This window comes from Saccoglossus kowalevskii, chromosome 3 (assembly GCF_978046115.1).
Source record: "Saccoglossus kowalevskii chromosome 3, keSacKowa6.1, whole genome shotgun sequence".
In the NCBI taxonomy this organism is placed as follows: Eukaryota; Metazoa; Hemichordata; class Enteropneusta; family Harrimaniidae; genus Saccoglossus; species Saccoglossus kowalevskii.
In genome coordinates, this window is record NC_140643.1 from 9,151,133 (window position 1) to 9,168,896 (window position 17,764).

Here is a 17,764-nt window from a genome sequence, read left to right on the forward strand (position 1 = left end):
TTTTTGTTGAAGTGGAAATTAATGATCTGGTTTTAGTCATAGCAAATCTATATGTACCCAATAAGAAAAACGAACAAATTGAATTCTTAGCCACTGTAAGAGGTTTAATTGATTATAACTTTCCAAATTGTAATTTAATAATTGGAGGTGATCTAAACATCCCTCTTGATCCAGTAATGGATAAAAGAGGTGATAGTCCAGAGCTGAGGAATACTTTCAGGCGCGACATGTATACATTTATTAATTCCTTATCACTTATTGATGTTTACCGTAAACTAAACCCAGCACAGTATAGGTTTACTTGGCGAAGAGCTAATGCTGCGTCTCGTCTTGATTATTTTTTGACATCGCCATCTGTATTTAGAAATATTAGGAAGTTTGACATCATGCCTTGTACTAAATCAGACCATGATGCAATTTCAATAACTTATGAAATTGGTAAAAAGCAGGTTAGAGGACCAGGTTTTTGGAAATTTAATTGTGATTTATTAAATGATGATTCATATTCTAAAATGATTAAAATACAGATCTCTAGTGTCGTGGGTGAAAACAAACATATGGATGATCAAGCTTTGTTTGAGTTTTTAAAATATAAAATTCGAGAGGCGACAGTTGAATTTTCAAAAAAGAAAGCACAAGAGAGACGAAGTAAAGAAAAGGAACTAATGCTTGAACTACAGAAATTGGAAGAACAAATAGATGAAAATTTAGATGAGATGGTATTAGCCCAATACGAAATTAAAAAACAAGAATTAGATGATATTATTGATAATAATATTAGAGGTTCAATTGTAAGGTCAAGGGTTCAATGGTTTGAAAATGGTGAGAAAAGTACAAAATTCTTTTTGAATTTAGAGAAACGTAATTATTCAAAAAAGACCATTGTTGAGTTGAAAAAAGGGAATGAATATTTGACGAGTGAAAGGGACATTTTAAAGGAAATTAATAGGTATTATAGGGAGCTCTATACATCAGAAAAAAACAATTTGGAATTTAGTGAGAATGATAATTTATTTTTCGTAAAAGAAAATATTCCTATTTTACCAAATGAGATTGCACTACAGTGTGAGGGCCCACTTACTAAGGAGGAAGTTTTTGATGTGCTTAAAAAAGCCCCTCAGAATAAGACTCCAGGTAGCGATGGTCTACCCCCCGAGTTTTATTTATTTTTTTGGGAATATATTGGAGATGCACTAGTTGCTTCACTCAATCATGGTTATAGAGAAGGCATGATGTCAAACACACAAAAACAGGCAGTCATTACCTTATTACCAAAGCCAGATAAAGACCAACTTCATCTAGGAAATTGGAGACCAGTTTCTTTATTAAATAGTGATTATAAGCTAGCAAGTAGGTGTATTGTAAAACGTCTTGAGAATATTTTGCCTAAGATTATCAACGAAGATCAATCAGCTTTTATTTCGGGGAGGAAAATTATGGATAATATAAGGCTTATCTCTGATGTTATCGATTATTGTGAGGAGTATGAGCACCCAGGGGCAGTGATGTTTGTGGACTTCTCTAAAGCTTACGATACTTTGGAATGGAACTTTATAAATAAGGCATTGAAATTGTTTAATTTTGGTGATTCATTTATACGTTGGGTAAATGTATTTTATAATGATATTAAGAGTTGTGTTGTAAACAATGGGTTTTCCACAGGTTGGTTTGGACTATCACGGGGTATAAGACAGGGCTGTCCTTTATCGACTGCACTGTTTGTAATTGCTATCGAACTCCTTGCCATTTCTATACGTGCCAGTAAAGATATTGAAGGAGTACATTTGCCTTATGACAATGAAATTCGATTTTTAGGGTATGCAGATGATACCACGCTCTTTTTGGGGGATCAGGTGTCAGTTAAGCACATTCTTATTTTGTTAAAGTACTTTCATAAGTGTTCTGGACTTAGAATTAACTTGCAAAAAACACAGCTTTTACTAGTAGGTACTATGAAAAGGCAATGGAGGGAAATAGATGAGATTTCACCCACTGATAAGCCAATTAGATATTTAGGCATTTACCTGGGCCACAATAAAAGGTGTAATAAGAAATTAAATTTTGATGATAAGATAACTAAAATTTCAAATATTCTGTCAGTCTGGAAATCACGTAATTTAACTCTCAAAGGAAAGGTTATTTTAGTTAAGGTATTTGGTGCATCAAATCTGGTGTATTCAATGACTGCGATTTCAACCCCAAGTAATGTTATTAATGAGGCTAGGTCCTTGCTATTCAATTTCTTGTGGAGGGGTAAAAAACATCATATAAAGCGTAATACCCTAATTGGTAACTATGATCAAGGAGGCCTTCGTATGGTGGATATTGAAATTTTGAACAAAGCAATAAAACTTTCCTGGGCTGTTAAAATTATAGATACAGAATCAACTATAGCTGTATTCAGTCATTATTATTTTAGAAATTATGGGGGTTTGCGATTTTTACTCCAGTGCAATTATGATTGGGGCCAAATAAATGGTAGAATACCTCCCTTTTACATGGATATTATAAGATATTGGAGTGAGATAAATAAACAGAAGGAACCAAGTTGTGTACAGGAAGTTATAACGCAAACAATTTGGAATAATAAATATATTTTGATAAATGGGAGCTCTGTATATTACAGTAAATGGCACATCAGTGGAGTAAGGTACATCGGTAATTTGTTAGATAATAACGGTAAATTTCTAAAGTGCCAGCAGTTTACTGAAAAATATAATATTGCTGTGAATTTTATAACATATACAGGTATTATTTCGGCAATTCCATCAAAATGGAAAAAGCTTTTGAAATCTAATGACCATGTGCATGTAACTGGACAAAATGTTCAAAATACAATTGATTATGGAAAGGGTAAAACAAAAGATTTCTATAAAATACTGATAAAAAGTAAATTTGAACCCCCAAGCTCAGAAACTAAATATGGGTCAATGATTTATGGGCGGAACATAGCAGGAAAATGGAAGGCAATTTGGGAGTTACCTTATAAGGTAACAGGTGAAGAAAAAATGAGAATTTTTCAGTTCAAAATTTTGCATAGAATTGTAACAACAAATTTATTCTTATACAAAAATAACTTAAGAACAGATAGTATGTGTAAATATTGTCAAAATGAGGAAAATTTAGAACATTTGTTCTGGTATTGTTCAACTGCACAAAGATTTTGGAATTCGTTTGACGAGTTCTGGAAAAAGATTTCTGATGATAACACAAAATTAATCACATGTTCAAGTATTATCTTCGGAGTACTGGAAAACAGATCCCTTTTAAATTTGTTGTTACTAATTGGTAAATATGTCTTGTATTGTAGCAGGTTTACTGGTTATAGCCCAACAATAGCCTATTTTATAAGTAAAATTAGAAACCAAATTAACATTGAAAAATGTGTTTTAACTGAAAAAAAGTTTGAAACGAAATGGAGCAAAGTGCTGCAAGTGATTGAAGGATATTTGTAAGTTAATTTTATAAGTTTATTTAACATGTAGTCATTGTAAATTAATGAAATTCAACAGTTAATAAAAGAAAACAAATGAACCCCTCCCTCATACACACACTAACAACAACAGCCCCTCCCCCAACCATTTTTCCCCCACTTTTCCCCCTTCTCTTTTTCTTTTTCTAATATTGCTTCATTTTATGTTGTTAATTACCTTTATGTATATCTTTTTGACATGTAGGATTATTTTGAAGTAATGTACTTTTTTGGGAAAATATGTGAATAAAAAAAAAAAATTTAAAAGAAAAAAAAAAAAAGAAAGAAAAAAAAAAAAAAAAAAAAAAAAAAAAAAAAAAATGTCCAATGTATATACGAAGTTTGAACAAAATCCATCTGTAAACAGCTGAGAAATTCTTAATTTTGATGATTTGTCAGTACAAAAATCAATCAGTACATCTTGAATCAAAACATGAAACAAATTGATGTGCATATGTATAATATCATGTATTATGAATGTAAGAAGTATGAATGTAATCGGTGTAGGCATGTCCAGGCAGATATAGGTCCGAACACACAGACAAACAGAGGTCAATCTATAAGTCCCTGTTTTCGGACTGCTTCCGAACGGGGACTAAAAATAGAAAACTGAAGATATTAAACTAAGGTCCACTCGAGGTGACTACATAGAAATTAGAGATTTGATGAACAAATCTCAGAGGTTCATCCAAGATACATGTACATATATACCAAGTACCAAAGCAAGCAAAGTTGCAAAAGAAGTCGAAAATGTAAAGTTGAAACCAACGAAAATTCAGTAATATGAGTCAAGAGCCAAACCAAAAAACAAGGGCATATTTTTTTCAAAATTATGAGATAAATGTAAACAAGTGTTATTCTTACCTTTTTTTCGTTCAATCATTCTATTTATTGTACTTGGTAGTATGCAGCTCTAAATATGTTAAACATTCCGCATTCTAATTTGTTGTGTGCTATGTTTGCTGATTGACATAATGTTATGCATTCTGATTGGCTGAATGTTCTGCATTCTGATTGGCTGAATAATATGCATTCTGATTGACGGAATGTTATGCATTCTGATTGGCTGAATAATATGCATTCTGATTGACGGAGCGTTGTACATTCTGATTGGCTGAATGCTATGCATTCTGATTGACGGAATGATCTGCGTTCTGACTGGTTGAATGTTACACACACTGATTAGTTGTATGTTATTCATTCTGATTAGCTAAATGCTATGTATTCTGATTGGCTAAATGCTATGCATTCTGATTGGCTGAATACTATGTATTCTGATTGGCTGAATGCTCTGAATTCTGATTGGTTGAATGTTACGCAAACTGATTGGCTGAATGATATGCATTCTGATTGGCTGAATGATACACAAACTGATTTCCTGAATGTTATGCATTCTGATTAGCTGAATGTTACAAAATCTGATTGGCTGAATGCTCTGAATTCTGATTAGTTGAATGTTACGCAAACTGATTGGCTGAATGCTATGCATTCTGATTGGCTGAATGTTACACAATCTGATTGGTTGAATGTTATAAAACTGTTTGGTTGAATGTTATGTATTCTGATTTGCTGAATGTTACACAAACTGATTGGCTGAATACTATGCATTCTGATTGACTGAATGCTATGCATTCTAATTGGTTGACTGATATGCATTGTGATTGGCTGAATGTTACACAAACTGATTTCCTTAATGTTATGCATTCTGATTGGCTGAATGCTCTGAATTCTGATTAGTTGAATGTTACGCAAACTGATTGGCTGAATGATATGCATTCTGATTGGCTGAATGATACACAAACTGATTTCCTGAATGTTATGCATTCTGATTGGCTGAATGTTACAAAATCTGATTGGCTGAATGCTCTGAATTCTGATTGGCTGAATGTTACGCAAACTGATTGGCTGAATGCCCTGAATTCTGATTGGTTGAATGTCAGGCAAACTGATTGGCTGAATGTTATGCATTCTGGTTGGCTGAATGTTATGTATTATGATTGGTTGAATTCTATGCATTCTGATCGTCTGAATGTTACGCAATCTCATTGGCTGAGTGTTATGCATTCTGATTGGTTGAATGTTACAAAATCTGCTTGGCTGAATGCTCTGAATTCTGATTGGTTGAATATCACGCAAACTGAATGGCTGAATGTTATGCATTCTGATTGGCTGAATGTATTCTGATTAGTTGAATGCTATGTATTCTGATTGGCTGAATGGTATGTATTCTGATTGGCTGAATGTTACAAAACTGTTTGGTTGAATGTTATGTATTCTGATTTGCTGAATGTTACACAAACTGATTGGCTGAATACTATGCATTCTGATTGACTGAATGCTATGCATTCTGATTGGTTGACTGATATGCATTCTGATTGGCTGAATGTTACACAAACTGATTTCCTTAATGTTATGCATTCTGATTGGCTGAATGCTCTGAATTCTGATTAGTTGAATGTTACGCAAACTGATTGGCTGAATGATATGCATTCTGATTGGCTGAATGATACACAAACTGATTTCCTGAATGTTATGCATTCTGATTGGCTGAATGTTACAAAATCTGATTGGCTGGATGCTCTGAATTCTGATTGGCTGAATGTTACGCAAACTGATTGGCTGAATGCCCTGAATTCTGATTGGTTGAATGTCAGGCAAACTGATTGGCTGAATGTTATGCATTCTGGTTGGCTGAATGTTATGTATTATGATTGGTTGAATTCTATGCATTCTGATCGTCTGAATGTTACGCAATCTCATTGGATGAGTGTTATGCATTCTGATTGGTTGAATGTTACAAAATCTGCTTGGCTGAATGCTCTGAATTCTGATTGGTTGAATGTCACGCAAACTGAATGGCTGAATGTTATGCATTCTGATTGGCTGAATGTATTCTGATTAGTTGAATGCTATGTATTCTGATTGGCTGAATGGTATGTATTCTGATTGGCTGAATGTTACACAATCTGATTGGTTGAATGTTACAAAACTGTTTGGTTGAATGTTATGTATTCTGATTTGCTGAATGTTACACAAACTGATTGGCTGAATACTATGCATTCTGATTGACTGAATGCTATGCATTCTGATTGGTTGACTGATATGCATTCTGATTGGCTGAATGCTCTGAATTCTGATTAGTTGAATGTTACGCAAACTGATTGGCTGAATGCTCTGAATTCTGATTGGTTGAATGTCACACAAACTGAATGGCTGAATGATATGCATTCTGATTAGTTGAATGCTATGTATTCTGATTGGCTGAATGTTACACAAACTGATTGTGAATGTTATGCATTCTGATTGGCTGAATGTTACACAAACTGATTGGCTGAATGTTATGGATTCTGATTGGTTGAATGTTACAAAATCTGGTTGGCTGAATGCTCTGAATTCTGATTAGTTGAATGTTATGCAAACTGATTGGCTGAATGCTCTGAATTCTGATTGGTTGAATGTCACACAAACTGAATGGCTGAATGATATGCATTCTGATTAGTTGAATGTTATGCAAACTGATTGGCTGAATGCTCTGAATTCTGATTGGTTGAATGTCACACAAACTGAATGGCTGAATGCTATGTATTCTGATTGGCTGAATGTTACACAAACTGATTTGCTGAATGTTATGCATTCTGGCTGAATGTTACAAAATCTGATTGGCTGAATGCTCTGAATTCTGATTAGTTGAATATTACGCAAACTGATTGGCTGAATGCTATGCATTCTGATTGGCTGAATGCTCTGAATTCTGATTGGCTGAATGCTATGTATTCTGATTGATTGAATTCTATACATTCTGATTGGCTGCATTTAACGTAATCTCATTGCTCTGCATTCTGATTGACTAATAAATAAATAATAAAATATACAGGATAACCAAGGTTGTTTTATTTGTCTATATATTACAGAACATCCTAATTACTGTCATCATCGTCATCATCACTATCACTCTCCTCATCTGCTTCTTCTAGCCATTTAACAAATGTGGTTACCTGTAATATGAGAAATAATAACATTAGTGATCAGGTCACACTAAATAAAATATTGTAACATAAAACAGAGAAAGTAAATAATATGATTTGTTTATCAGTATAATAACTTGTAGAGAGATGCCAACCTTTATTTTTGACAAATGGTAATGATTACAATTTATGACTGTGCATGCTCTCGGACTAACTGAATATCAACACCCATACAAGCTAAAAGGTATATTTGATATATAGATATTCTTTTGTCAATGAAATTTTCATTATGCAGTTAACTGTTATGTTCATTTTAGTTCATAATTGAAATTCAGGACTATATAATAGCAAATTTAAATTGTCAATGTGTGTTTGAGGTTTGACTGCAAGGAATACAATTAACTTGATCATATTCTTTGAAAAATATGATTGAAAACAACTGAGAACGAAGTTGAATAACTTGAGTTATTATATATGATTAATATTCAAATCTCATCTGATATGCAGAACTTTTGGGTTTTTTAGACAAATTGGGCAGAGTGGCATGTGACAGTTAACAGAGAAGCCAACACATGGTTGCTCAAATTAGGCCTATATACTTTGTCCTATTCTTTGTATCTAGTACTAAGCTCACAAAATCATTATTTTTAAGGGGGTGGGTGTCGATCCCCCACTTCAAAAATTAGCCAAAAGACAATTTTTGTTTACCATGGGTGAGATTAGAGGGAATAGTTACGTACGTCCTTTTTGGTGGAATTAAAATTGCAAAATGAGTTGCATTGTCATTGATTTTCACAACACTTTACAATGTCAGAACAGAAATGATCACAAAAAATATGCATGTTTTATTACAATATTATTTACACACCATCAGAATTTATGATGTCTGTGAGAAAAAAAGCCAAAAGTTTAATCATTATCTTAGTTGAATGTTTTCAATAGTAGGCAAACTTTTGATGCAAAGCAGTTTCTGCCATGATGTTTTCTTGCACAACTTGACATGCAACATCGTCCTTTAACCTGATAGGTCAAGTCTGTTATTAACAAATTAGAATTGTACTGATGCAATTCTCCAGGAATTCCGAAGGCATTCTGGTAACGCAATGCAGTAGTGAATTATAGATGTCGAAGTATGATCCGTTGAAAATAAGGTAATTAGCAATTTTTGAAAGCTAAACTAAATATGGAATGAAGTATTACCCTCTTTCACTTTTGTTGAAAGGTCAGATGAGTACAGTAAAATTGTAGTAATTATTCTCTGTATTATAATAGCATAATCTAGCTCTCAAATTCATAATAAGTAGACTGAAATCATGAAATACCTGATCTCATAAAATTCCTGACCTCATAAAATACCTCACCTCATGAAATTCCTGACCTCATAAAATACCTGACCTCATAAAATACCTCACTTCATAAAATACCTCACCTCATAAAATACCTCATTTCATAAAATACTTGACCTCATAAAATACCTGACCTCATAAAATACCTCACTTCATAAAATACCTGACCTCATAAAATACCTGACCTCATAAAATACCTGACCTCATAAAATACCTCACCTCATAAAATACCTCACCTCATAAAATACCTCACCTCATAAAATACCTCATTTCATAAAATACCTCACCTCATAAAATACCTCACTTCATAAAATACCTGACCACATAAAATTCCTCACCTCATAAAATTCCTCACCTCATAAAATACCTCACCTCATAAAATACCTCACCTCATAAAATACCTCATTTCATAAAATACCTCACCTCATAAAATACCTCACTTCATAAAATACCTGACCTCATAAAATACCTCACCTCATAAAATACCTCACCTCATAAAATACCACACCTCATAAAATCCTTCACTTCATAAAATCCCTCACTTCATGAAATACCTCACTTCATAAAATACCTCACCTCATAAAATACCTCACCACATAAAATCCCTCACTTCATAAAATACCTCACCTCATAAAATACCTCACCTCATAAAATACCTCACTTCATAAAATACCTCACTTCATAAAATACCTCACTTCATAAAATACCTCACTTCATAAAATACTTCACTTCATAAAATACCTCACCTCATAAAATACCTCACTTCATAAAATACCTCACCTCATAAAATTCCTGACCTCATAAAATACCTCACCTCATAAAATACCTCACTTCATAAAATACCTCACTTCATAAAATACCTCACCTCATAAAATACCTGACCTCATAAAATACCTCACTTCATAAAATACCTCACCTCATAAAATACCTCACTTCATAAAATACCTCATCTCATAAAATACCTCACCTCATAAAATACCTCACCTCATAAAATACCTCACCTCATAAAATATCTCACTTCATAAAATATCTCATTTCATAAAATACCCCACTTCATAAAATACCTCACTTCATAAAATACCTCACTTCATAAAATACCTCACTTCATAAAATACCTCACTTCATAAAATACCTCACTTCATAAAATACCTCACTTCATGAAATACCTCACTTCATAAAATACCTCACCTCATAAAATACCTCACCACATAAAATACCTCACTTCATAAAATACCTCACCTCATAAAATACCTCACTTCATAAAATACCTCACTTCATAAAATACCTCACTTCATAAAATACCTCACTTCATAAAATACCTCACTTCATAAAGTACCTCACTTCATAAAATACCTCACTTCATAAAATACCTCATTTCATAAAATACCTCACCTCATAAAATACCTCACTTCATAAAATACCTCACCTCATAAACACCTCACTTCATAAAATACCTCATTTCATAAAATACCTAATTTCATAAAATACCTCACATCATAAAATACCTCACTTCATAAAATACCAGACCTCATGAAATACCTGACCCCATAAAATACCTCACTTCATAAAATACCTCACCTCATAAAATACCCCATTTGATGAAATACCTGACCCCATAAAATACCTCACTTCATAAAATACCTGACCTCATGAAATACCTCACTTCATAAAATACCTCACTTCATAAAGTACCTCACTTCATAAAATATCTCACTTCATATAATACCTCACCTCATAAAATACCTCGCTTCATAAAATACCTCACCTCATAAACACCTCACTTCATAAAACACCTCACCTCATAAAATACCTCACTTCATAAAATCCCTCACTTCATAAAATTCCTCACCTCATAAAATTTCTCACCTCATAAAATACCTCACTTCATAAAATCCCTCACTTCATAAAATACCTCACCTCATAAAATTCCTCACCTCATAAAATTCCTCACCTCATAAAATACCTCACCTCATAAAATACCTCACTTCATAAAATCCCTCACTTCATAAAATTCCTCACCTCATAAAATTCCTCACCTCATAAAATACCTCACCTCATAAAATACCTCACTTCATAAAATCCCTCACTTCATAAAATACCTCACCTCATAAAATACCTCACTTCATAAAATACCTCACCTCATAAAATACCTCACTTCATAAAATCCCTCACCTCATAAAATTCCTCACCTCATAAAATACCTCACCTCATAAAATACCTCACTTCATAAAATTCCTCACCTCATAAAATACCTCACCTCATAAAATACCTCACCTCATAAAATACCTCACTTCATAAAATCCCTCACCTCATAAAATTCCTCACCTCATAAAATTCCTCACCTCATAAAATACCTCACCTCATAAAATACCTCACCTCATAAAACACCTCACTTCATAAAATACCTCATTTCATAAAATACCTCACCTCATAAAATACCTCACCTCATAAAATACCTCACCTCATAAAATACCTCACCTCATAAAATACCTCACCTCATAAAACACCTCACTTCATAAAATACCTCACCCCATAAAATACCTCACCTCATAAAATACCTCACCTCATAAAATACCTCACCTCATAAAATACCTCACCTCATAAAATACCTCACCTCATAAAATACCTCACCTTACAAAATACCTCACCTCATAAAATACCTGACCTCATAAAATACCTCACCTCATAAAATACCTCACCTCATAAAATACCTCACTTCATAAAATACCTCACTTCATAAAATACCTTACCTCATAAAATACCTCACTTCATAAAATCCCTCACTTCATAAAATTCCTCACCTCATAAAATTCCTCACCTCATAAAATACCTCACCTCATAAAATACCTCACCTCATAAAACACCTCACTTCATAAAATACATGTACCTCATTTCATAAAATACCTCACCTCATAAAATACCTCACCTCATAAAATACCTCACCTCATAAAATACCTCACCTCATAAAATACCTCACCTCATAAAATACCTCACCCCATAAAATACCTCACCTCATAAAATACCTCACCTCATAAAATACCTCACCTCATAAAATACCTCACCTCATAAAATACCTCACCTCATAAAATACCTCACCTTATAAAATACCTCACCTCATAAAATACCTGACCTCATAAAATACCTCACCTCATAAAATACCTCACCTCATAAAATACCTCACTTCATAAAATACCTCACTTCATAAAATACCTTACCTCATAAAATACCTCACTTCATAAAATACTTCACCTCATAAAATACCTCACCTCATAAAATACCTCACTTCATAAAATACCTCACTTCATAAAATACCTCACTTCATAAAATACTTCACCTCATAAAATACCTCACCTCATAAAATACCTCACCTCATAAAATACCTCACTTCATAAAATACCTCACCTCATAAAATACCTCACCTCATAAAATACCTCACTTCATAAAATACCTCACCTCATAAAATACCTCACCTCATAAAATCCCTCACCTCATAAAATCCCTCACTTCATGAAATACCTCGCTTCATGAAATACCTCACCTCATGAAATACCTGACCTCATGAAATACCTCACTTCATAAAATCCCTCACTTCATAAAATTCCTCACCTCATAAAATTCCTCACCTCATAAAATCCCTCACTTCATAAAATACCTCACTTCATAAAATACCTCACCTCATAAAATTCCTCACCTCATAAAATACCTCACCTCATAAAATACCTCACCTCATAAAATACCTCACTTCATAAAATCCCTCACTTCATAAAATTCCTCACCTCATAAAATTCCTCACCTCATAAAATACCTCACCTCATAAAATACCTCACTTCATAAAATCCCTCACTTCATAAAATACCTCACCTCATAAAATACCTCACTTCATAAAATACCTCACCTCATAAAATACCTCACTTCATAAAATCCCTCACCTCATAAAATTCCTCACCTCATAAAATTCCTCACCTCATAAAATACCTCACCTCATAAAATACCTCACTTCATAAAATCCCTCACTTCATAAAATACCTCACCTCATAAAATTCCTCACCTCATAAAATACCTCACCTCATAAAATACCTCACTTCATAAAATCCCTCACTTCATAAAATTCCTCACCTCATAAAATTCCTCACCTCATAAAATACCTCACCTCATAAAACACCTCACTTCATAAAATACCTCATTTCATAAAATACCTCACCTCATAAAATACCTCACCTCATAAAATACCTCACCTCATAAAATACCTCACCTCATAAAATACCTCACCTCATAAAACACCTCACTTCATAAAATACCTCACCCCATAAAATACCTCACCTCATAAAATACCTCACCTCATAAAATACCTCACCTCATAAAATACCTCACCTCATAAAATACCTCACCTCATAAAATACCTCACCTTATAAAATACCTCACCTCATAAAATACCTCACCTCATAAAATACCTCACCTCATAAAATACCTCACCTCATAAAATACCTCACTTCATAAAATACCTCACTTCATAAAATACCTTACCTCATAAAATACCTCACCTCATAAAATACCTCACCTCATAAAATACCTCACCTCATAAAATACCTCACTTCATAAAATACCTCACTTCATAAAATACCTCACTTCATAAAATACTTCACCTCATAAAATACCTCACCTCATAAAATACCTCACTTCATAAAATACTTCACCTCATAAAATACCTCACCTCATAAAATACCTCACCTCATAAAATACCTCACTTCATAAAATACCTCACCTCATAAAATACCTCACCTCATAAAATACCTCACTTCATAAAATACCTCACCTCATAAAATACCTCACCTCATAAAATCCCTCACTTCATAAAATCCCTCACTTCATGAAATACCTCGCTTCATGAAATACCTCACTTCATGAAATACCTGACCTCATAAAATACCTCACCTCATAAAATACCTGACCTCATAAAATACCTCACCTCATAAAATACCTCACTTCATAAAATACCTCACTTCATAAAATACCTCACTTCATAAAATACTTCACTTCATAAAATACCTCACCTCATAAAATACCTCACTTCATAAAATACCTCACTTCATAAAATACCTCACTTCATAAAATACCACACTTCATAAAATACCTCATTTCATAAAATACCTCATTTCATAAAATACCTCATTTCATAAAATACCTCACCTCATAAAATACTTCACCTCATAAAATACCTCACCTCATAAAATACCTCACCTCATAAAATACCTCACTTCATAAAATACCTCACTTCATAAAATACTTCACTTCATAAAATACCTCACCTCATAAAATACCTCACTTCATAAAATACCTCACTTCATAAAATACCTCACTTCATAAAATACCACACTTCATAAAATACCTCATTTCATAAAATACCTCATTTCATAAAATACTTCACTTCATAAAATACCTCATTTCATAAAATACCTCATTTCATAAATACCTCATTTCATAAAATACCCCACTTCATAAAATACCTAATTTCATAAAATACCTCACTTCATATAATACCTCACCTCATAAAATTCCTCACTAAATTAATTCTCTGGGTTTCAAAGGATGAAAGGGACCATATTCAGTGGTCTATGCATGTAATAAATCCACATTGTGAGATCTCATACCTGTTTTCTAATTTCTTGATGTTTCATTCTAGTATGTGGTTCATCTGATGATGACGTCTGGTTATACCATGATAGTATAACAGACTCCTGCAATATTTCCATTTGGTCATACATATAATGTATTACTTGCATTATGATTGGTGCAAAATTCTCACAACTTCCACAGTATTCCTAAAATATATAGAAAACAAACTTAGTTATTTTATGAAGTATATACAAAAATACTATAAAGTTATAGAAAGAATACTGCAAAGTATGAACGAGGGCAATATGGTGATCATATTGACTGATACATAGCAATCCTGTGCTGCCTGAGTGCATACTTTGCGGTATTCTCAGGATAAACTTAGCATTATAGTTTCCTGCTGGTACTCATAATTTAGAGTGGATTATTGCTTAAGTAGTTGGCAAACAACAAATTTCAATTCATTTGAACAAATAGTTGTTATAGAAAATAAAACATAGCAACAAATTTCTGATAAAATGCAAAAATAGTAATTTGAAAGAAAAAAAAAGTTATCAAAAACAGTAGCTTTTATGTTTCTCACATTTAATTCTACATTTTTTATTAACAAATTGTTGTATTCTTTCTGTATTCTTCACAGTCCTCTTCAATAAAGGGTTTATTTATTTAGCAGTCATGTGACCACATGAAGGCTGCATTTAATTAATGTGAATTATGAGCTTTCATAATATATATAAGGTTTGATATGATTTAACACAATTCTATGATAATAACAAGTCATTGTCAATGACACGTCCCCGCTTCGTTCATATTTGAGTGACATATACATTCAAAGCAGATCATGACCGAAATGCACCTGCATATGTACAACACATTGTGCTAAATCTGAACAAAATCCATCCATGCATGACTGAGATCCGGTTCTGGAATTGTGAAAATACGCGATTTTGATGCATTGTTAAGCAGATTATGAAACAAATGCACATATCTATTTGTGACATGATGTACCATGTGTGTGTGAAGTTTGAACTTGATCAATCCAGACATGTCTTGGATACGGATCCAGAACTGAATTCTTTAACAAAATGGCCGCCAGTCGGCCATTTCAAACCCGATCCGAAAAAAAAAATGACGTGCATCAAGGTCCTATTATGTTTAATGTATGTACCAAATTTGAATGAAATCCATCCATGCATAACTGAGATCCGGGTCCGGAATGGTGAAAATGTGCGATTTCAATGTATTTTCGGCCTTAAAGCGGCCGCCATTTGGCTATCGTTAATGAGATCATGAAACAAATGCACATACATATTTGTGACATGATGTACCTTGTGTGTGTGAAGTTTGAACTCGATCAATCCAAGCATGTCTCAGATACGGATCCAGAACTGAATTCTTTAAAACAAAATGGCCGCCAGTCGGCCATTTCGAACCCGATCCAAAAAAAAAATGACGTGCATCAAGGTCCTATTATGTTTAATGTATGTACCAAATTTGAACAAAATCCGTCCATGCATAACTGAGATCCGGGTCCGGAATGGTGAAAATGTGCGATTTTGATGCATTTTCGGCCTTAAAATGGCCGCTTTTCGGCTATCGTTAATCGGATCATGAAAAAAATGCATGTGCATATGTCCCATATAATGTGTGATTTATGAGTGAAGTTTGAACTTAATTGGTCCATGCATGTTCGAGATACAGGTGATCACGGACGGACGGACGGACGCACGCACGGACGCACGCACGGACGCACGCACGGACGCACACAGGGCAAAACATAAGTCCCCGTTTTCGGACTGCGTCCGAACGGGGACTAATAAGTGTGAGTTTTACTTCATGAAAACTTCTACTATACATCTTTAATACGGTATTATGTTTATTATTAATTTATTTGTATTACTGTAAAATACTTTATTTTAGCTGGAATTAATTTTCACTGAAATTACATTTTGTGTGTTTTGTATGAAATTTATTCTCACTGATTTTTGACGAGTTGAAAGAAAGATATAGGGAAAAGGGTATATTTGCTGGGTTTTACTTTCACTGAATCATCCCCTCAGCGAAAATAGCAAAAATAAATTCTGAGCGTAAATAAAGTATTTTACAGTATCTACTAGTAGTCTTATGGTGAGTGGCTTTCGCGGTAAGAGGGTTTGGTATCTGGTGGGTTTCACAGGGAGTAGGGCTTTGTCTCAGTAACTGGCCCTTTCATCTTTGTTAAGAATTGGTATTCTGGGAATACCATCCTAGCAGGTGTTCCAAAATAACAACCATGCTCTGATAATACCTCTAGCTTCAAGGACAATAAACACTATCATTATGATCTTATTGGTGTTGCAAAAGATAGTTGAATATTGTATAACTCAGTCTCAACAATAAAATAAAGGAATGTATATATATATATTTACATTATTACTAATGCATTGCAATACAACTAATTCTAATTGAAAGAAATTGCAATATAAAATATTCCATCAGTAATACTTCTCAAAGGCGTATTTCGCGGTCAGTGTTATTTACAAAAATGATTGTTTATAATTTTATAAACTTGCTTGGCAATACCCCCCCCCCAATTAGATATAATTTGTACATATTTTAATAAATAAAGATATACTAACAAAAATGAAATATTAATTATTTGATATTTTTATTATATAACCTGCACAACAATAATCAATATTTTTCTTTGCTAGAATGATGTGTAACTTCATACGGGAATCCTGATAAAGTTCACAACTGGCGATTAAGCAATATTAGGGATTGTCAACTTCCTGTGAATGTGATTTCCTTGATGTTTTTAAGTTCATGTGCTGTAAGTTACAGGGCACATACCTAAGCGGCCGTCCCTCAGCAAATATTGAAGCAAATGCTTCCTTTTTACGCAAACTGGGAATTTCAAATTACTAAACGAAGTACAGGACATCGAAGCTTAGATATCCAAGAACCAAAACATACCAAAAATTATATCTCAAAAGTGAATATTTGTGGTGTATTTTAAGTCTAACCGGGCCGGAAGTGGGAATTTGTTAGTACTCTAAATATCCAAACATATTTTAGAATAAGGTAGTAATCATCAACATGTCGAGATTGAATGATAACAGCCACAGTGTCTGATACAATGCTGTTAATAGAAAGGCAGACGAAACAAGGATTAGAAAGCTATGAATGATGATAAAGTATTTACCTCTAATGCTACCAGACAGTCCATCTGAGATTCACAACTCTTTATATAGTTTTGTAACACAGGTGATAGTTGTTTCAGCAGCTAGGATTAGATCACAAGTATAATAACACATGGTCCCAAGTTTGTTAAAAAATTATATATAATGTGCTTGGCATTGTCTGAAACATCTCAAATTCAATCTTTC

The 17,764-nt window shown here is 33.4% G+C and overlaps 1 protein-coding gene across 1 annotated transcript in view; it reads right to left on the reverse strand.

The window, feature by feature from the left end:
* Window positions 1–7,341: 7,341 nt before the first annotated feature.
* The window catches only part of LOC100370106 (translation initiation factor eIF2B subunit epsilon-like), a 32,293-nt gene continuing 21,870 nt past the window's right edge, over window positions 7,342–17,764 (reverse strand). Inside the window, exons 14-16 of the mRNA XM_085496735.1 lie at window positions 17,581–17,661; window positions 14,432–14,602; window positions 7,342–7,467 (exon numbers count right to left, since the gene is read on the reverse strand). Of these exons, the coding sequence (XP_085352861.1) occupies window positions 7,390–7,467; window positions 14,432–14,602; window positions 17,581–17,661 (330 nt within the window). The 3' untranslated portion in view covers window positions 7,342–7,389. The remainder of the gene's footprint in view (window positions 7,468–14,431; window positions 14,603–17,580; window positions 17,662–17,764) is intronic.